General features: G+C 55.4%; 1 protein-coding gene across 1 annotated transcript in view; it reads left to right on the top strand.

Moving 5' to 3' along the window:
• JPH3 (junctophilin 3) overlaps positions 1-20571 on the top strand; it is a 50746-nt gene that overhangs the window by 26677 nt on the left and 3498 nt on the right. Inside the window, 2 exon segments of the mRNA XM_039558185.1 lie at positions 5183-5307; positions 11876-12795. Of these exon segments, the coding sequence (XP_039414119.1) occupies positions 5183-5307; positions 11876-12795 (1045 nt within the window).

The following is a 20571-nucleotide window of genomic DNA, read 5'->3' as shown; positions in this document are numbered from 1 at the left end:
CTGATCCAGCCTCATGCCAGCCTGGGTTTTCCCCATGGGGAGGCTGGACTAAAATTCTCCTTTTCCTCCTTCATCCAGCCATCCCTTCCCAGGACAAGGTGCATCCCAAGGCTTTCCTGACCCCGGGGTTTGGATGAGTCTTAAACGCCCTGCAAATGCTCTCTCTGAATTTTTCCTGAAGTATTTCCTTGCAGCTGGCATGCGTTTTAATTGAATTTTGCCATTTGAAAAATACATGAAGCTCTTGTAATGGAGGGAGAGAAAACATTCCCTCCTATAGGAAGATAAAGATGCATTTAAAGAGGAAAAAAAACAACCCCAAAGCTGCCTGATGAGGTATTGACCTGGAGACAAAGTGAATCCGATGGAGCCAGCCCGGCCCCTCAGGAAAACTTGAGGCTGTTCATTAGGGATGAGCTCACTGCCAGTTTAACTCCATCCTCACCACACCCGGTGAAACCTGTGGTAAATGTGCCAATTTCCAGCTTTTCCATGAAAATAGGGGTACTTTTATGGGGTAGAAAGGGGTTTTTTGGGACTTGTTGCAGCCTTGTGGTGCTCCTGTTGGAGTTGGGATTCCAGGAGAGCTCTGGGTATGGGGTGGAGGAGGGCTGAGCATCTCCATCCCTGCACAGGGTCCCTGCAGGAATTTCCTACTTCCCTATCAGGGGGTCCCTCAGCCAGGCTTTGAGTTCAGGGGGGTGTCAGGGAAGAGAGAAGTTTCCTTGGAAAAGACCAGCCAGAGCTACCATGTGAATTTTGGGAAACAGGCCTTCCTTCCCAGAAACCTCAGCCACAGGATGCCTTTTAACATTCCCAATAATGTGGATTCCTCCCTGTGTTCAGCATGGAGCTCCTTGTGGCCCCAAACACGAGTTTGCTCAGAGTCTGCTGCCTGGTTTCTGCTGGAATGTGTTTTCCTTACAAAAGCGCTGGAAAAATAGGAATAAGGATAGCAAATCCCTCCCCTGGATGGATTCAAACAATGGATGGAGAAGGACACACCAGCGATCCGGGTTTCTCCTGGCTCCAGGTGCCATCCTGGCAATTCCAGGTGTCACATTTACAGCTCAGAAAGCTTTCTGGGCTTCTGTAAACTTGCTCTAATTTCCAGCCTAATTTTAAAGCACTTTGTCCCACTTGTTCTTCTGCCAAAGCGTTCCTGGAGCCAAAACACCTCTCAAGCATCACCTGGTTTGAATTTTGCTTCCTTCCTTCCTGAACCCCTGAGGATTTTGCTGGGAGTTCACCCCTTTTTGGCTGAACCAGCCCCCAGCTTTGAGTTTGCAGCAGAACCCTTGGATCCACTCCTCGCTCACTCCGAGCCACCCCGGAGTTGCTGTTGGAATTCCTAAAAAGCCAAGTTCTTCCTTGCAAATCGGTTGATTCCAGCTTCTTATAGATTAGCTGGAGCTGATAAACTTGGCATTAGGAAGCAGGCCCAGGTATTATCCCTTCCTCTGTCAGCTCCAGCCAAATCACAGGAGATCTGCAAAGATTTCCGGGGATCTGGTTGGTTGGGATTTTTCCCTGCCTCCTGCCAGCTCCTCTTGCCAGTTTGACCACTTGCCCGCTCATCCTCTGAGAAGAGTGAGTCAGCTTGGCAAAAAATTAATAAATAAAATATTCCAGGCCAGCCCCAGCAGGGACTCTCTGCCCTGACCCAAAACAGGGCCTCAAAAGCCACAAACCATCCTGGCCTTCCCCCCTGTGGCTCTTCCCAATCCCAATCTTTGCCTAAACACCCTCCTCCAGTTCAGTTTGGATAGTGAAGTGCACTAAAATCCTGGAATCATGGAATGGTTTGGTTGGAAGAGACCTTAAAGCTCATCCCATTCCACCCCCTGCCACGGGCAGGGACACCTTCCACTATCCCAGATTCATCCCAGCTGGAGGAGGAGGCTGGGGATGCTCGAAGGTGGGAGGAATTAAACAGCTCCTCTTGCATCGCCCTTCCCTCCATCCCATCATGAGCCCACAGTAACAGGATGATCTTTAAGGTCCTTTCCAGCCCAAACCATCCCATAATTCTGTTTCATCAGGACGGCCCCAGCTTTATTTTCACCGTGGTCTCCAGTTTGGCGTCTCCATCCCAGAAAAAATTTACGGCAGCACTGAGGGCAGGAGGAGCAGAGCGATGAGATCAGGCCCTGTCCATGTGTCAGGGAGAAAAAAAACCCCCACTTTTCCAGGGAAATAAACTCCAGGCAATTAAGTGGGAATTAAGATTTAGCGCACGCCACGAGCAGCAGGCGTGGAGAAAGGAGCCAGCTGGTAAATTTAGGACGTGACAAAGTCGTGCGAGCCCTAACTGGATTACTGGCATTTATTTGGGAATACTTATGGATTTTATCATGCAACGTATGGATCTCCATAATTCTGCTTTTCACTCCTCCCGGCGTCTCGGGGAGCTTTACAAACAATTAATCGGCGGCGTTCCATGCGCTCCGAGGAATCCAGTGTATCCCATCTGCTCCGGGGAACCCAGTCCGTTCCATCCGCTCCAGGGAATCCAGCACATTCCAGCCCTCTCCGAGTGTATTTTGGATCAGAGGTGGCTTCCTAGACGTGATTGATTTTTAACCTTTTCTGAGCCAAAGCCCCAAGTTTCCATTTTTTAAATTCCCTGCACTTCCTGGGCTGATCCTGGGAGTCTGTGGGGATGAGCAGATCCAGAAGTTGTTGGAGTGAGTTTTTCAGGGATGGAAATGCATCCGTCCCCAAGGGATGGTGATTTTAATCCATTTAGGTTGGATGTCAGGAAGAATTTCTCCATGGAAAGGGTGGTCAGGCCTTGGCAGGGGCTGCCTAGGGAGGTTTGGAGTGCCCATCCCTGGAGGTGTCCAAGGAAGGCCTGGAGGTGGCACTCAGTGCTCTGGGCTGGGGACGAGGTGGGGATTGGGCACAGCTTGGATTTGGTGATCCCAGAGCTCTTTTCCACCCTCAGTGATCCCATGGTTCCATTGAGGGGGTGCTGAATGCTGCAGAGAAGAGCAGAGCCCGGGAGATCCCAGAACCCCAGGCTGGGGTAGTGGCTCTGTGTGGGCTCCTCCAGCGTCACCTCCCGCTCTGCCACCACCCCCGTGTGCCCCAGCCCCCTAGAATGGCACAGGCTGCTTCTCCAGCCTCCTTCCCTGGCAGGCAGAGAGGGATGAGCGCTTCCAGTCGCCTCTCCAGGGAGGAGTGTCGGGAGCAGGGTGTAATCCTGGCTGCTGAGCGCGGGCCAGGCGCCCGCAGACGTTGTTAATCCTCGGCTGGGGCCAGCAGGGACCTGCAGCCTGGAAAACGCTGCAGTGGCTGGGACAGCCCCAGCCCTGGGCAGCTCCCAGGCCAGGAGATGGCACAGGGATAAATGGATGGAGGATCTTCGGATCCACATCCCTGAGAAGCTCTCCTGGAAGATGCCAGAGGTTTCATGAGCTCAGAGGGGTGGAATCTCAATTTTAGGCCTCTGGTGGCTCCAATGGGTTTACCCACAGGTTTGATGCCTCAGCCTTTCCCACAGACCACGGTGGTGCCAGCAATGTGGCCAAAAAGAGACCTGGAGAGGGGCTTTGGACAAGGGCATGGAGTGATAGGACAAGGGAGAATGGCTTTAAGCTGAAAAAGAGTGGATTTAGATGGGATATGGGGAAGGAATTGTTCCCTCTGAGGGTGGGCAGGCCCTGGCACAGCGTGCCCAGAGCAGCTGTACCTGCCCCTGGATCCCTGGAAGTGTCCAAGGCTGGGTTGGAATAATCTGGGACAGTGGAAGGTGTCCCTGCCCATGGCAGGGCTTGGAATGAGATGGATTTTAAGGTCCCTTCCAAACGAAACCGTTCCATGATTCCATGAAAAATGGGAGCAGGCTGCACCTCCTCTCCCAGCAGTTTGCTGCAGCTCCTCCTTGGTGCATCCCTGCTCCTCCTAAAAGAGCAGGGCTGGGATACCTGACAGGGAATGGGCTGTGACACCTTTGTCCCCTCCTCTGACCCCAGTGAGTGCTGAGCAGGGAGAGCACTGGATTCCAGCTGGGTAAAAACCCATTTAAACCCAATTTTTGGTTGCATCAATCACAGAGAACCCTCAGGACCTGCACCAGCATCACCACAGCCCCTCCAGCACCTCCATAACTCTGGAAAACAGCTCAGATCCGCTTCCAGGGCTACTCCAAAGCAGCCAGTGGATGGGAATAAAGCATTTATCAAAGCAAAGACACTTGAGAAGTGTCAGGAGTGGAACACAGGTGACAGCATAGCCACACTCACACCCTGTTCCCCAGCCCCGGCAATGCTTCCAAGCAAAGCAGGCACATTCCTGGCCCTGTTTTCCATTTTTAGGAGCCTGTCAGAAATGGCACTCCCTTCTCCACGCAGATGTCGAGAAATTAGAGGGAATTCAGAGAGAGGCAGAAAAAAAAAATGATTAAAGGAGATGGAGGGCCTGATTTTGGAGGGAAGAGAAATCAGCGGAGCTATTTATAAGCCTGCCTGCACCGGGGTGGGAGCAGGAATTTTTGAAAGTGCCTGGATAGCTCGGATAAGGGGGAAAAAGGGGCAAAGCAGCTTCCGGAGGATGCTGTAAATCCTGAGTGACGGATGAAATGCCATCCAAAAAAAGCCTTTGGGGAATCATCGGTGAGTGCAGGGGACAGTTGTTGATCCAGAGGGGGGAAAAAGTGCCCTGCTCAAAATGTGTGAAGGGATGGTGGAGGCGGCGCTGGAGCCGAACCTCCCGCTCCTACCTCTGCTCCCAGTATTTATTTACATCCAGCATTTTACGCAAAACGTGGGGGTGGGCGTGGAAATGTTCTTCTTTTTTTTCTTTTTCCCATCCCCAAAGCGAATGGGTTTGGTTAAAAAAAAAAACCAACCAAACCAGAGCTTGAAATTCAGGCCTCCAGCCCTGGAGGCTCGTGGGAGATGCACAGAGAGGCTGCTGGGATGGGGTGGGAAATGGGATGGAGGGACCCTGGGAGAAAACCTGCACCTGATCCCAAATTTCCTGGGTGATTTCCAGGCTGAGGAGCAGCTCAGGAACCTGTTGGAAAATCCCCAACCAGCCCCAAGCTCTGGAGGCGGCTCCTCCCTCACAGCCAAAGGGTTTCGGAGCAATTTGTGGGGGAAATGTGGGGTTTTCCATGGCAGGGTCTGCAGGGAGGAGCTGCCTAACGGGGTCCTGGTGTCTCGTGTTGCCTTTGCAGGACCTCTCACTCCAGGGCCAAGGCGGAGGCGGCCGTGACGGCGGCGCAGAAAGCTCAGGAGGAAGCGCGGATCGCCAGGATCACTGCCAAAGAGTTCTCGCCTTCCTTCCAGCACAGGGAGAACGGTCAGTCCAGGAGCCATCCCTGCCAGTCCCTGCCCCTCCGAGCCCCCCAAAACTCCCCTGGCTGGAGGCTCAGTCTGTGCCTGCAGCTGCCGAACCCCAGTGGAGCTCTTGGGGTGGGAAAGCTCCCTGGATCACCAGGTCTGGGGAGATTTAGCACAAGGCTGTCGGTATCCAGCACTTCCACCTTGTTCAGGGCTTTTTTCCTTGGGATCGCCTCTTTTCACACCAGAACACCCCCATTTTTTAGTTCACAGTCCTTGATGGTTGCACAGAAAAGCCTGACAAGGGCTCTGGAAGGAAAATGCAAACACAGATGATCCCAGAGGTCACCACTCATCTTACACCCACGGCTTGTGTGGTTCCTGATTTCTTTGGAATGCTTGGACGGCACCCAGTGGGACCTGACCCTTCCCTCGGCCGTGCAAATCAGTCACAGGGAAAATCCACATTTGAGGTGGCAAAATCCACATTCCTGGTGGCAAACCCTCCCTCCCTCCCTCCCTTCCATCCATCCATCCATCCATCCATCCATCCATCCATCCATCCATCCATCCTTTTCACCATTCCTTGTTGGTTTGTCCACATTTTTGCTCAGCAAAGGCTCGGAGAGGACGGAGCCAAAGCCAACCCAGGGTCGGGCCGGGCTCTGCAGCCGAGTGGGAGTGGGAAGCTCCAAGTCCCCTCAGCGATAATTAACATCACCATTAATCTGTGACTGAGTTTATGGGAAAGTTTTCCAGCACCGAGCCCTCCTCAGGAGGCGGCTGTCACTACTCTCCCCCTCCCAGCTCGAAGCCAGGATTACTCACCCGCTTTAATTGCTCCAGGAGCTGCTGCCGGTGACTCAGGGCCCGGGGCTGCTCCCGAGCCCGGGCAAAAGGGAACCTTGGATCTGCTGGTCCAGCCTGGCCCTGGCCCGGTGCTCTCCTCACCGTGGCTCGGAAATGCGGGGGCGGCCGGGGGCATCCCTTGGTCAGCACCACGGCCCAGAAGGGCTTTGGGGGCCGGCTGCAGCCTGAGCCAGGCCGCATCCCCAGCCAGGGACACTCCGGGATGGCCGAGCATCCCCTGGCACCCCCCTGGCACCCTCTGCCTGCTCAGCCTTGTTCCAAACCCCCCTCACCCCTCCTCCTGCCGAGGCCCGATTTGTACACGGCAGATCTGAGCTTTCTCGCAGGCGTGCGAGCTCCCAGGGGCTTCTCCAGGCCTGAGATGTTCCTCATCTCCATTTCCTCCTGCCAGGAGACTTTGCTGGTTTAAATCACCTCTTGGAAAGATATTTTTAGGTAATACATTTTTTACTACCTCCTGGACGGGGCCGTGGTGCTTCGCTCGTGCTGGGGTTTGTGTGGCTGGAGCTCTGGCTGGAGGGGCTGTGCGAGCCACGAGAGGGGAGGGCAGGGGAGGCGGCTCCACTTAGAGCATATTAAAAAACAAACACAGCATCCCAGATGTGCCGGGAAACCGGGAAGTGCCTGCGGAGCGACTCGGGCACATCATGGGTGCGAGTGGCTGTGTCACCTCAGGCTGGAAACGGCTGGCGGGGCTGGAAAGGGATGGGGGAGCTGCCACCACCCTCAGGGCATTGCAGGGGCTCTGCGCACCCACCTTGCACAGGATCGGGGGTGCTGGATGTGCCCACCTTATTCAGGATTGTGGGTGCTGCATGTGCCCACCTTATTCAGGATTGTGGGTGCTGGATGTGCTCCCCTTTCACAGGATCGGGGGTGCTGGATGTGCCCTCCTTATTCAGGATCCTGGGTGCTGGATGTGCTCCCCTTTCACAGGATCGGGGGTGCTGGATGTGCCCTCCTTATTCAGGACTGTGGTGCTGCATGTGCCCTCCTTATTCAGGATCCTGGGTGCTGGATGTGCTCCCCTTTCACAGGATTGTGGGTGCTGGATGTGCCCTCCTTTCACAGGATCGGGGGTGCTGGATGTGCCCTCCTTATTCAGGATCCTGGGTGCTGGATGTGCTCCCCTTTCACAGGATCGGGAGTGCTGCATGTGCCCTCCTTATTCAGGATCCTGGGTGCTGGATGTGCTCCCCTTTCACAGGATTGTGGGTGCTGGATGTGCCCTCCTTGTTCAGGATTGTGGGTGCTGGATGTGCTCCCCTTTCACAGGATTGTGGGTGCTGGATGTGCCCTCCTTGTTCAGGATTGTGGGTGCTGGATGTGCTCCCCTTTCACAGGATTGTGGGTGCTGCATGTGCCCTCCTTGTTCAGGATTGTGGGTGCTGCATGTGCCCTCCTTATTCAGGATCCTAGGTGCTGGATGTGCTCCCCTTTCACAGGATTGTGGGTGCTGCATGTGCCCTCCTTTCACAGGATTGTGGGTGCTGCATGTGCCCTCCTTTCACAGGATCGGGGGTGCTGGATGTGCCCTCCTTATTCAGGATCCTGGGTGCTGGATGTGCTCCCCTTTCACAGGATCGGGAGTGCTGCATGTGCCCTCCTTATTCAGGATCCTGGGTGCTGGATGTGCTCCCCTTTCACAGGATTGTGGGTGCTGGATGTGCCCTCCTTGTTCAGGATCCTGGGTGCTGGATGTGCTCCCCTTTCACAGGATTGTGGGTGCTGGATGTGCCCTCCTTGTTCAGGATTGTGGGTGCTGGATGTGCCCTCCTTATTCAGGATCCTGGGTGCTGGATGTGCCCTCCTTTCACAGGATTGTGGGTGCTGCATGTGCCCCCCTGTCGGGCTCTCCTCCCCGCCGCGCAGCCCTGGGCGAGGGGCCCTGAGGGCGGCACGGGGTTTCCCGAGCCCCTGCGCAGCCTCGTTCCCGCTGGCTGTTCTGTGCTCCCTGCGCGGGAAGGGGCCTCCGGCCCGGTGGCTGTGAGGGTTCCTGGGCAGAGCCCCGGCCATGGCTGGGGAAATAAACAGCTCTGAAACATCCAGCAAGAATCGGTCCGCAGATATATTTCTTTTCCACGGGCCTCCTGGTTTGGTGCATTGTGTTACAGTATCCCCGCTGTAACACCCCCCTTTCACAGGATTGTGGGTGCTGGATGTGCCCTCCTTATTCAGGATTGTGGGTGCTGGATGTGCTCCCCTTTCACAGGATTGTGGGTGCTGCATGTGCCCTCCTTGTTCAGGATTGTGGGTGCTGCATGTGCCCTCCTTATTCAGGACTGTGGGTGCTGGATGTGCCCTCCTTATTCAGGATTGTGGGTGCTGGATGTGCTCCCCTTTCACAGGATTGTGGGTGCTGCATGTGCTCTTCTTATTCAGGATTGTGGGTGCTGGATTTGTCACCCTTGTACAGGATTATGGGTGCTCTAAATGCCTTTCCATGCACGGGATCCTGGGTGCTGGATGTGCTCCCCTTCCACAGGATTGTGGGTGTTGGATTTGTCTCCTTTGTACAGGATTGTGGGTGCTCGATGTGCCACCCTCATTCAGGATCCTGGGTGCTGGCTGTGCCCCCTTCATTCAGAACTGTGGGTGCTGGCTGTGCCCCCCTCGTTCAGGATCCTGGGTGCTGGCTGTGCTCCCCTGCAGGGTGCTGCAGGTCCCCAGTGCCACCCACAGCGCTCTGTGGTGGGTGCTGAGTGCCACCCATCCCTGGGTGCTGGCTGTGCTCCCTGCACAGCACCCTGGGTGCTGGATGTGCTCCCGGCAGGGTGGTGGGTGTGGGTACCACCCACCTGGCACAGCGAGTGCCGGGGGTGCTGGGTGGCCCCCTCGGAGGGGTTTGTGGGTGCTGTGGAACACTCCCAGAGTCATAGGGAGGTCCATGCCCACCTCAGCATCAGCCCTGGGCATCCCTGGGCATCCCTGGGTGCCTGCAGCTGCTGTACCTGGGAGGGAAAGGTGTTTACCTGGGAAAACCAAAAAAATCCCAGTTCAGCATCACCCCCTCTCCCGTGGTTTCCATCTCCATCAGCCATGGGGATCTCCAGGTGCTCACCATGGTTGTTCATCCCAATTCCTGGACACAGTGGGATGGGCCCCTGGGTTGAGTGGTGCTGGAGAACTCAGTCCCCCCGGTGACAGCAGCACACCAGAGCCAGAGGCCGGAGCTTGGCACCGCTCCCAAATCCCAAATGTGGCTCCTCAGGGCAGCACAGGTTTGGCTTTGAAGCCTCCTGAGGCTGGGCTCGGCTGCCTCCGTCCTGCTGGAAATCCAGATTTGGTGCTCTGCATCCTCCTTCGTGCTCTCACAACCGTTCTTCCAGGAACATCACGTGCTCCGGGACTAATTTTAGCTCCGGCTAATTGTTGCACATCCTCGGGTGCCGAGAGCCAGCCCGGGTGCATCCGCGGAGCTCCTGCGCGAGGAAACGCCTCCATCCCTGTGGGCTCTGGGGCTGGGGGGCAGCTGTGGCCCAGCATCCCCCCAGCAGCTCCAGCCCTGCTCCTCCCAGAGCCCCAGCCCTTCGGGAATTAACCCATGGAAAGGCAGAGTCACGGGAAGATTGGGGCAGGGGTGGCTGGGGAAGGTTTAGGATGAGGAGGATTCTCTTCCCTGGGGTGGGGCATCACTGGGATTTCTTGTCCCTCTGTGGGGCTCTGGAACAGGAGCAGTGGGTGTAGCAAGGCTGTGGCTGGTTGTGGGGCTGGAGATCAGCTCGGGAGGCCTTGGAGCTGGTGGGAAGCTCACAAATCCCTGGAATTCCAGCAAAATCCCTGAACTGGGGAAGATAAAGCCCAAAAACCAGGGTCACCCCAAGCCTCGGGTGAGCCCGTTCCCACAGGTGGCTTTCCAGCTTTGTCAGGTGAAGTCATTTATTCCCTCTGTGCCTCAGTTTCCCATTTGTACTCTTGGAAAGTGGCTGGGACAGGAATGCCTGGAAAACAGCCCCAAAAAGTTTGTCTTTTATCCCAGAGACAGTTATTGTGCAGGAAAACAGAGGAGTGAGCTCCACCTTTCTCCTTCTCAGCAATTTCCCACCAATACCGGGATTGCTCAGGGATAAATCCCAGGAGATTCAATCTCCCACATACAATCAGGGCAAAGATGAAGGCTGGACTACGTGAGCATTATCCCAAAAACTTGAATCATTAGGAGACCATTTCCCATAAATTGCTTGGATGGATTTCCAAGCAGCTTTTTTACTATTTCCCTCCCTTGCCAGTGCTCCGATGGGGACATCCATCCGCACACTCCAGCATTCCCTGCGTGTATCCCTGGCAGGGGTGAAGGCACATCCCAGCAGCTCCCCAAAAAGATTCAAGAGAGAAAATTCCTCATCAGAAGTGCAGAGACCCGAGCAGGCTCTCCCGAGCGTTTATTTTTAAACGACGGCACGAAAATTGAGCTCTCCCTTTTCAAGCCTCGTTTCTTGTCTCGCCATAGCAATTGCAATTAGATGCATTTCAGGGGCATTAGGCACTTAATATATTTATCAAATTATTCACCCAATTTAGCATGGCTTTAGCTGGGAATGACTGGAGAGGGGAAAAGGAGAATTAACCACTATTAGCTCGCTTGAAATCATTCGGTGTTTCCTCAGTGATGAACACGTTGGAGGGTTTTGTTCCGTGTTCCTCCAGCAGCAGCAGATACTCAGCCCCTCCTGAAGTCCCCATCCCCAGTGTGACACTGTCTGGGAAGTCTCTGGGTTGAAGGAATGAGGAGTTTCCAGTGGGATGAGGAGGATGGGGAGTGCTGGCCTCAGGTGGCCCTGAGCAGGCTCCTGCCTGAAGGCACAGCCCCCCCTGTCCTTCCATCCCATCCAGGGTGCTGAGCAGGGAAATACCCATGTCCTGCTGGGCTGTGTGGGGCAGGAAAGCTCCTGGATATAAGGTTTGTATGTTTTTTCTTGCACAACTGCCCAGATGTGGCCATTTCCCTATGAAAAGCTGGAGGTGACATCTCCCTCCTGCACCTCGCAGGGTGAAAACTGAGGTGGTTCCCATCCAGGAGGAATGTGAGGGCTGCAGGTATGGGGTGATCCCAGTGGCACCCAGGGTGATCCCAGTGACATGCAGCACACATGGGGTGATCCCAGTGACACCCAGGGTGATCCCAGTGACATGCAGCACACATGGGGTGATCCCAGTGACACCCAGGGATGATCCCAGTGACATCCAGCACACACGGGGTGATCCCAGTGTCACTTCAGGTGATCCCAGTGACACCCAGGGGTGATCCCAGTGACACCCAGCACACATGAGATGATCCCAGTGACACCCAGCACATATGGGGTGGTCCCAGTGTCATCCAGGGTGATCCCAGTGTCACCCAGCACACACAAACACAGAGCCCAGGGTGTGCCACCAGCCACGTCACAGATTTCCCCTCCCATGCTTCCAGACTGGGAACTGATAGGAAATGTGGTCAGATGGATCCCAAAAAACCATCAGAACATTTCTGGGGCTGGAAAACCATTCCCATGCTGGCTGTGGTTCTGCAGGCCAGGCCTCAGGGCAGGTTTGGTGTCACACCAGCAGTGCCAGCAGCTGTGACACCGCTGTCCCAATCCCACCCCGCCGTTCCCCACCGCCCAACCCTCTGCTCCCTGTTCCGTGCCACGAAAAAACCCATGGGGCATCCATAAAATAGAAATAACCCCGTTGCCTTCCTCTCTCCCTTCTCTCCTCCCCACCACCGCCCCCCAAAGGGCTCGAATGCCAGCGGCCGAAGCGGCAGAACTCGAGCGATGACATCGAGGTCCTCTCCACCGGGACGCCTCTGCAGCAAGAGAGCCCCGAGCTGTACCGCAAGGGGACCACCCCGTCCGACCTGACCCCCGACGACAGCCCGCTGCAGAGCTTCCCTGCCAGCCCCTCCTCCACGCCGCCCCTCGGCCCCTCCTGCAGGAACAAGAGCGCCCACTTCTCCAGGCAGGTCTCGGTGGACGAAGAGAGGGGTGGGGAGATCCAGATGTTGCTGGAGGGGCGTGGCGGGGATTACCTGCGCCCCAACAGCTGGAGCGAAGAGAAGGTGGGCGGGAGCCGCGCTGCGAGAAGCGGGACGATGCGCAGCGGGCAGCTGGGCTCCACGCCTGTCCCTGAAGACTACAGAGGTCGGAGCGGGGGACACAAACATTCGGCCTCCAACCACAAGCCGAGAGAGAGGTGGACAGATTCCCCAGCCACGGTTTCATGGACTTCCCACCACAGGTCCCACAACCACAGCTCAGGGAGCTCCAAGCTGCTTGAGCTGGACGAGGAGAAGATGAGCAACTACGAGATGGAGATGAAGCCCCTCATGAGGATGGATTCTTATATGCAAGAGATTCACACCCAAAAAAGACACTACAGCAAAGGGGGAGGCTGCAGGAGCGTGACTGACGAGCACCGCGGGGAAGAGCGGGGCTTCGGGGTTCAGAGACTGAGGTCTAAGTCCCAGAACAAAGAGAATTTCAGGCCAGCTTCCTCTGCCGAGCCCACGGTGCAGAAACTGGAAAACCTGAGATTCGGGGACAAAGCTGAACCTCGGCTACTGAGGTGGGACTTAACCTTCTCCCCGCCACAGAAATCTTTACCTGTTGCACTAGAATCTGAAGAGGACAGTGGGGATGCGCTCAAATCCAGTACGGTGAGTGAAGGGATTGCGCGTGGAATTCCGGTCCGGAAGCCTGGGGCTGTTCTGGGGCTGAGTGGAGTGATGGGAGGGAAATTTGGAAAGTGCGAATTGTCGTCTGTTTGTCGCCTTGAATCCCCTCTCCTCCCTTCTCCCATCCTGCTGGACCTTGGTGTGGGGTGTTACCATGGGAACAGTAGGATTTTCCCTGGAGGATGTAAACAGCAAGTTGGAGTTTTGCAGCCCAGCCCCTGGGTCAGCAATAAAATTCCATTATTGCTGGGAATTTGGTGGGAAAGCTGCAGGAGAAGGCAAAGCATTGGTAATGTTTCCTTGGGTTATGGCAACAGAGCTTCCTGCTGGCCCAGGAGCATGTGGAGAACAACCCCATGTGAGACATCCCACCCTGGGCTCCTCGTTTTTGGGGGACACAAGGACACTTTGGGCATGAAGTTGCTGCTGGGAAGGGCTGGAGGTGTTCAGGAGACGAGACAGAGCGATCTTAAAAGCTGCTTCGAAGTGGAAGGGAATAATCTGTTCTCCATGAACAGAATTAATGGGCTTAAAGTCAAGGAGGGTGAGCCATTAACCATCGCTAATGAGGTGAGGGCTGTAATGAATTGCCTGGGGGGCTGTGGAGGCTGGGAGAGGAGAGGGTCTAAGGTTGGACATCACCAGCTCAGACAGGACCTGGACAGAGCTGAACCTCTTCGGGAGAAGGCTGAGCTCTGTGGTTCTTAGGTCCTTTGCAGTCTTGTTTTCTGATGATTCCCAGATTTCCCACTAAGAAGCTTCCTCACTTGTTGTCCCTGTTGGTTTGGCATTGACAGGAGAGGTGATGGGGTCTGCTGGGAGCAGTGGGGAAGCCACCACTGCCCCAAACCGCCCCTTGTCGAGTCAGTGCCAAACACAGAGCAGGGCTGGAGCTGTCCCATGGGGATGCCCCAGAGCTACCCAGGAGAAATGGAAAACCTGTCATGCTCAGGAGGTGACACTTCAGAGGAAAGGAGCTAAATCTCCCTGTCAGGGGAGCACAGGGTGGTGCCTGGTCATGAAACTGAAATGAATTCATCAGTCAGGCCGAAAATTTGGGTGAGAGGCATCGAGGTGTGTGAGGTGTGGTGACATTTGCCACGGCTGCAGCATCCCTGCTCCTCCAGTCCCTGCCTGCAGAGCCGAGGTGGGGAGAGAGGAGGGAGCAGCCCGGGATGTGGGAAGGATGGATCTGCCCCAGCTTCCCACACAGTAGCCCTGGAGCTCTCTGCCTCCCATCCATGGGCTCTCTGCCTCCCTATCCATGGGCTCAGGCTTGGCACTCCCACCCAGCACTGAGGGGGAGCTGAGCATGGGGGCTGCTGCTGGACTGCTCCACAGGATGCATCCTGCAGCCCTGGAAAAACAGAGCCATCCAGGCTGTCCTGGCCTGCTGGCCTGGATGCCTGGGAAGCACTGGAGACATGACAGGCAGCATTAGGAGCCTGACAGGCTCCCAGAGGGGAAGAGCAGCCGCAGTAATTTCACAGACACCAACCCTGGGAAGTCTGTGGGACGCACAGATGTTCCAGCACCTTTGACAACACAACCTGGGAGAGACAGGGCCCAAAGGAGGGATGAAACCACTGTTTCTCCTCACTGAGAGCCACGTGATTTTGGGGAGATCACTGGCACAAGCAGCCCCGGCGTTCCTCCCCACCCAGCCCATCAGATGTGCTCCCACCTCGGAGCTGTCACAATAAAGTTCCCTCCACATCGCTGGAGGCAAACAGCCGCCAACGCATTCCTGACCATTCCCAGTGAGTCCTGGGCACTAAGGAAGGGCCCCAGCCTGCAAGGAGAAGTGCATGGAAAAGCCATTAGGATGCACATCATACTTTGGAAGTGCTGGAGCTGTGGAGCAGCATGTTCAGTTTTCTCACATTCACAACCGAGGGTGGAACAGATGGCGAAGGTTTGGGAGGAAGCTAATGTAATACAGAGGAAGAGATAATATGTGGATTTAAATAACCCACAATGCCAGCAACAATTTGTTCTAGCAGGAATTGCACGGTGCTAGCAGGGTTTTGTTCCAGTGGCCTGGCAGGGAGGGGGTGGTTGGACAGGAGCAGGGGAAGGTGTAGGGGAGGAATGGGAGGCGCAGGGATCTGCGCTCCAACCTCCTGCCCAAATCCGTGACCTCGCCTGCACCTGCCATCAAAAGCATTGCAGGCTTCAGGGAGTGTGGTGAATCCCTGAGGAAGAGGAGGGGGAGGCTAAGGGGGAAGGATTTCTCCCACAGACCCCACACCCACCTCGGCGTGCCCTCAGCGACACAGGCCATGCACACGCTTGGTCCTGCAAAACCCCCTGCATCCTGCTCGAGCTCCACATTCCCCCGCAGCAAATCAAGGCTCCTCAATTCCCCCAAAAGCCCAATTTCCCACAGTGGCCTGAAATCCCTCTTCCCTGTGGCCTGGCAGGGCGTGAACTCTGGGGCAAGGCCGGCTGTGTGAGAGCCCACACTGCTCCAGCCCGCTCACTGCCTGCTCCAAGCCTGCTCCAAGGCTCTTCCCTGGATCCCAGCAGTGCCAGCTGGAGGCTGCTCCCTCAAAGGGCAGCTCCCACCTCCCACCAGCTGGGCTCCCTCGGAAAGGTGCTGCCAGTGAGCGGGAAGGATGCTCGGAGATGAGCACGGCTATTTTTGCCCTACCTGGAGTATCCCTGTGCAGAACCGAGGTCACCCTCACGGCTTAGCTTGTTTTAAAAATAATCTGCCCTAAACCAGCTCTGCACAAGCCATCCATGAGCGTGGGGGACTGGCTGTGTGCTGGAGTGCCAGCTCCAGCTTCCAGAGCCTGCACACCTCTGGAAGTGCTGGAACAGGCTGGGGGTGCAGGTCTTACAAAAACACACTCCCAAAAAAATCACTGCTCTTGATTCCTGTCTTAAAAACAAGCTGGGACCACGGGGCCTTGCATCCAAGCTTTTCCAAAGTGTCCACAGGAAGGGATGCAGACTCACAGAGGAGTCAGATGTTCAGGTTGCTGGAGGAGCTGTGGGAATTTTGTTCTCCTCTGTCACTTTTCCCCAGCCCTTTAAAAGAAGCTCCCAGAACCCCCCTTTGTTGGGGCTGCACATCAGGAATTGAAAAATACTCTCATAAAGGTCATTTCTTGAGGGCATGGCTCAATAACATCGATGAAATTCAGCACTGCTTGGTGTTGGCTCCCGGGGGATTTGGGGGTTTCGGGGTCACTGAGCCACACAAACGCTTTAAAATGGCATTTAAGGCCATCTGTGTCTCTGTGGGCACTGACCCCAGCACCCACAGGACAAACTCACAGCAATTGCCAGCGTTGGGGCAGAGGAAAATGGGAGCCAACGTGCTGGGACCGCTGCTGGTGTTGTGGGATAAAGGGATTTTATAGGAACGTCACCATCCTTCCCGGCCTTAAAGGCCCACGAGGCACTGGACGCTTCACAGGTTCTTGGAGCCTTTGAGAAGAACTAAAACGGGAAAGGAAAAAAGGGATTGTTGCGAGACTGGAAAGGGAAAGAAGCTCTCTAAAACGCTAGCGACCCTTTTATCCACGGGCACAAAACACAGCCCGTTGCAGGGCTGGGGAGGAAAAGAAGGGAATAGATCTCCTTTCCTGCAGGTGCTGAACATCTGCCGCTCCTGCAAGGGAGGAGAAGGAAGGGCTTTAGGCACAGAGCAGCTCAGCGTGCCCGCGGGAAGGGCCGGGATCAGGCACGACCGGAGCCTGATTCACCGCCTGTCCTCACTTAGCAGCGGCAATCACGCACAGTCACAGGGAGCCTTCCAGGGACGCGTCGTGGTGTCACTGCAGGCACCCTGGGCATGTGAGAAGGCTCGAGGTTCGGCCCTTTCAGGCTCTGTCTCATCGCATCCCCACGGACGCGAGGCCAGCAGCCCGAACCCACCCAGCCCCGCCCCCCCGGACATTCCCCGCACCGTCACACGGTGTGGGAGCAAATCCCAGCCCAAATGCAAACATTCCCGGGGAAAGAGCCGCAGCACAAGGCATCTCCCTGCTGAGGCATCTCCGAGAGCCCCCCCTGGCCCCGGCGGGTCCCCGCGGGGCGGCGGGGAGGGATCCCGGCAGCGCAGCCTCTCCTTCCCTCCCTCCCTCCTTCCCTCCCTCCCTCCTTCGGCAGCGAGCGGCAGAGGGGCGGATTTGCCAGCAAAATATTCCAGGCAAGTTCCGCTGTCGCTGGGGAAAGGCAGGAGCCGGCAGCCAATCTGCAGCCGGAGCAGGATCTGCCGAGCTGCCGGAGCCGGGGATGCGGGCAGGGGGCTCGGCACAGCCTCCCCCGGCACGGGGAGCGGGGGATGGAGCCCCGGCCCCGGCACCTCCCCGCTGGATGCTCCCTTTGCCAGCGCTGGGCGGTTATTCCTGAAGGGATTCACCTCGAGGTGGAGCGTTGTTTGGGTTTTTTTAGGGAAGTCTGGGGGCTTTAGCCCGAAAGGTTGCAGAATGAGTTGAAAATAAAACCTGGGTGTTTTCTCCATCCCAACGAGGCACCCCCTGGTTGGGGTGTGAATGAAGATGTTCCCATTTGGCTGCCTTGGGATGAGGCTGCTGAGAAAGGGACCTGGGGACTCGTTTGGTGTTAAACAAGGGACTCAACCCCGTGATTTATCCCTGTGGCCTTCCAGCTTCAGGTTTTTCCATTTATTTTTTCCCATCCCTGGGTCTCCCAATATAATCACCCCTGGGTTCTCCTTATTCCTCTCACCTCAACCAAACAGATGCACCCCCGATCCCAGATGGCAGCTGCATGTCCAGACAAACAGAAGCCATAATTTCATGGGAATCAGGAGGAAGAGGAGTCCTGTTGCCATCACACCTCTGGAATGAGGCAGGGCTGAGCATTGCTGCAGGGGTTGTCTCTTCTTAGGACAAATGATAATCATAAACTCTTCCTCCTCTAATCCCTTTTGTGTTCAGACAACCTGAGGTAAATAATCTCCAGAGAGAAATGGGATGTTCCACCTGACAGGCTCCTTTTCAAAGCCTTTTCATCCCCAGGGCCTTTGAAGCACCTGGGAGCACCTTCCTGGCTCTGCTCCTGTCATCTGGATTATGATTTGAGCCCGATTCCACCTCTTAGCGTGGAAAATCTGGGGCCAAACACCAGCTTTTAACTGCTGCTCAGAACCAAAATTTGACTGCTGTTTTTAGAATAAAAATTTTAAAAATAGAGCTCCAAACACACCTAAACAAACACCCAGAGCTCAGTCCCAGCACCTGGAAGGTGAGGATTGAACCAGGGATGACAAACCCGTTCCCTAAGAGGCTAAAGGATCTCTAAGAGGATAAACACTCATTCTTTTAGCCTTTTTTTCCCCCCAGAAGCAGGTTTTTCCATCCCACCCCACTCACTTTCACTCACAAGAGCACTTTTGGCGTCTCCTGGGCCCCTTCCTGGAGCCACGGGAGCTGCTGCAACCCGCTGGAGAAAGCCAAGTGACTCCCTGATGTTTCCTTTGCTAAATGCTCCTTAACCATTTCACAGAGCCTGTTCCTGGCAATGATGTGACAATTCAGCACAAATGTCAAGTTTGCAGCCCTTTCTGCAGTGCTGAGGCTGGAAAATGGTGCATATCTCTATTTTTTTTTTGCTGATCCAAGTCCTTAGTAATTACACTTAATAGATCCCAGAGGGATTCCTAGGTAACCTGCACTCCGGTTTCCATGGCAGAGAGGCAGAGCTTGTACCCAGTGATAACAGATAATAATGGACTGCTAATGCTTAAATTAATTATGCCACAATTGCATTTGTAAACCAGCTGTCCGTCGTATTCCCAGGAAAACTCCGGAGTTGCTACACAACAGTTCCAGGATGAAAACAAACAAGGCAGAGGGGCAGGAATTACTCCACAGCTACGATTACTGTTATTACTCCTGTGCCATAACAGGGGTTTATTCCTATTTTAGTGTTTCCATGGGCTTAGGTCTTTCTGTTCTTTAAGCTTGGAAGGAAAGCTTAAAAATCCTTGGAGATCCAACCTGTTGATAGAGAAAGATCCTTTTGCCCAGCTGATATTGGTGTACATTCCCATCCTTGGCAGATGTTTTCCTTCTCCTGTGAAGGACCCCAGGGATCTTATTTAAAAATTAAAAGAAGTCTCCAGGAGATGCCTGCCCTTGGCAGGGGGTTGGAATGAGATGATCCCTAAGGTCCCTTCCAACCCAAACCGTTCCATGATTCCACAGGAGGCCACAGATGAGACAAAGCCCCACCAAACTCCTAAAGCATCATTCAAAGCTGCAAACCAAGGGCTGTGTCTCCTCTTTCCAGAGGCTCCTGTTGGAGGGCTGCAACACAGTGGGAAGGGTTTAAAAGCCACTGGTCCTAAACCACCAGTTCTTTGCTGCAGCAAAAGGGAGCTCAGTGCCCTGCAGCCAGGCTGGGCTCAGCAAAGCCTCTCTTGCAAAGCTCAGCTCCAGCACTGATTCGGGCACGGAGCAGGAATGATGCTCGGTGCTGCCACATCTCCCAGGCCATCCCTGCCATAGGACAGGAGAGGGGCAGACATTCCCTCTGAGCAGAGGGGAAGGCACCGAGACCTCCCAGGACAGAAATCAGCCAGACACAAGCGTTTGGAAGTGCAGCAGGATCCGTAATTGGAGCTAAACCAGAAGCTTTGGAGTGGCAAAGCTGCTTATCCAGCAGCAACAGCCATTCCCTGCCATTCCCACCTGGACAGCCCTGGCTGGAGCAGCACAGGGAAGAGGGGGTTAAAAAGAGGGAGCTGTGAAAAGGAAGAAGAATTTGTGAGGAGTCAGCTGGATTTGAGCTGTTCAGTTCACAGAGCTCTCAGCCCTCCCTGGTCACCCTGTTCCTGGGGTGCTCTGGCTGGCAAACGTGGGAGACCCCACGGCTGTGGTGGCAAAGGAAGGATTTTCTCCTGGCCCTGCCCTGCTGAGGGGATGCAGGATGCAGCCAGGCCCAGCCTGAGCCGGGGAGCTGAGCAGAGCCTCCGTGCACGGGAATCCAGGGACTGCCGATGCCAGCGGGGCTTGGATCCCCCATTTTCCCAGCTGAGGGCACAACGTGGATGCCCTGTGTGTAAATCACAGAACCATGGGATCATTTAGGTTGGAAAGTGCTCCGGAATTGAGTCCAACCATTCCCCCAGCACTGCCAAGGCCACCTCTACTCCGTGTCCCCACGTGCCACATGCACATGGCTCCAGGGATGGGGACTCCACCACTGCCCTGGGTGGAGAATTTTTCCCAAATATCCAATCTGAACCTCCCTGGTACAACTCCAGGCTGATTCCTTCACACCAGTAAAGGCTGTGCTCCCTTCATGGACACATCCCACCAAAGGGCTGCACCTCGGTCAGTGAGGGAACAGGGAATTGGAGGGATTAGCAGCGTGAGCAGAACAGGCGCAGCTCTGGCTGGGTCCTGGAAGGGTAAAGACGGTTTTCAGGGAATAAATGGGGTCCTGCAAGGGTAAATACAGCCCTGAAAGTTTGCTGTTTTGGCAGGGAATTCATCCCTGGAGCATCCCAGGGCTTCTGGAATTGCGGCTGAGCCTTCCCTGGCTGCGGGGCTGGGGGCAGGAGTGTGTTCTGTGCCTCGGCGGGGCCGTGCCAAGGCAAACAATGACACTGATAATCGCCTGCGATCTGTTATTATATTACCAGCAGCTCAAAAACCCTAAAACCCAATAATCTTCTGAGATGCAGCTAATCCCTCCCAGCGCCAGCAAGGCCGGGCTTGGCACAGCCGGGCTGGGAGAGGGAAGGAGCGGCGGGCAGGGGGTGGTTTGTGCCTT

This window comes from Corvus cornix, chromosome 11, assembly GCF_000738735.6.
Source record: "Corvus cornix cornix isolate S_Up_H32 chromosome 11, ASM73873v5, whole genome shotgun sequence".
In the NCBI taxonomy this organism is placed as follows: Eukaryota; Metazoa; Chordata; class Aves; order Passeriformes; family Corvidae; genus Corvus; species Corvus cornix.
Note: the sequence above shows the minus strand (reverse complement) of the source record. Positions and strands in the feature narration are given on the sequence as shown.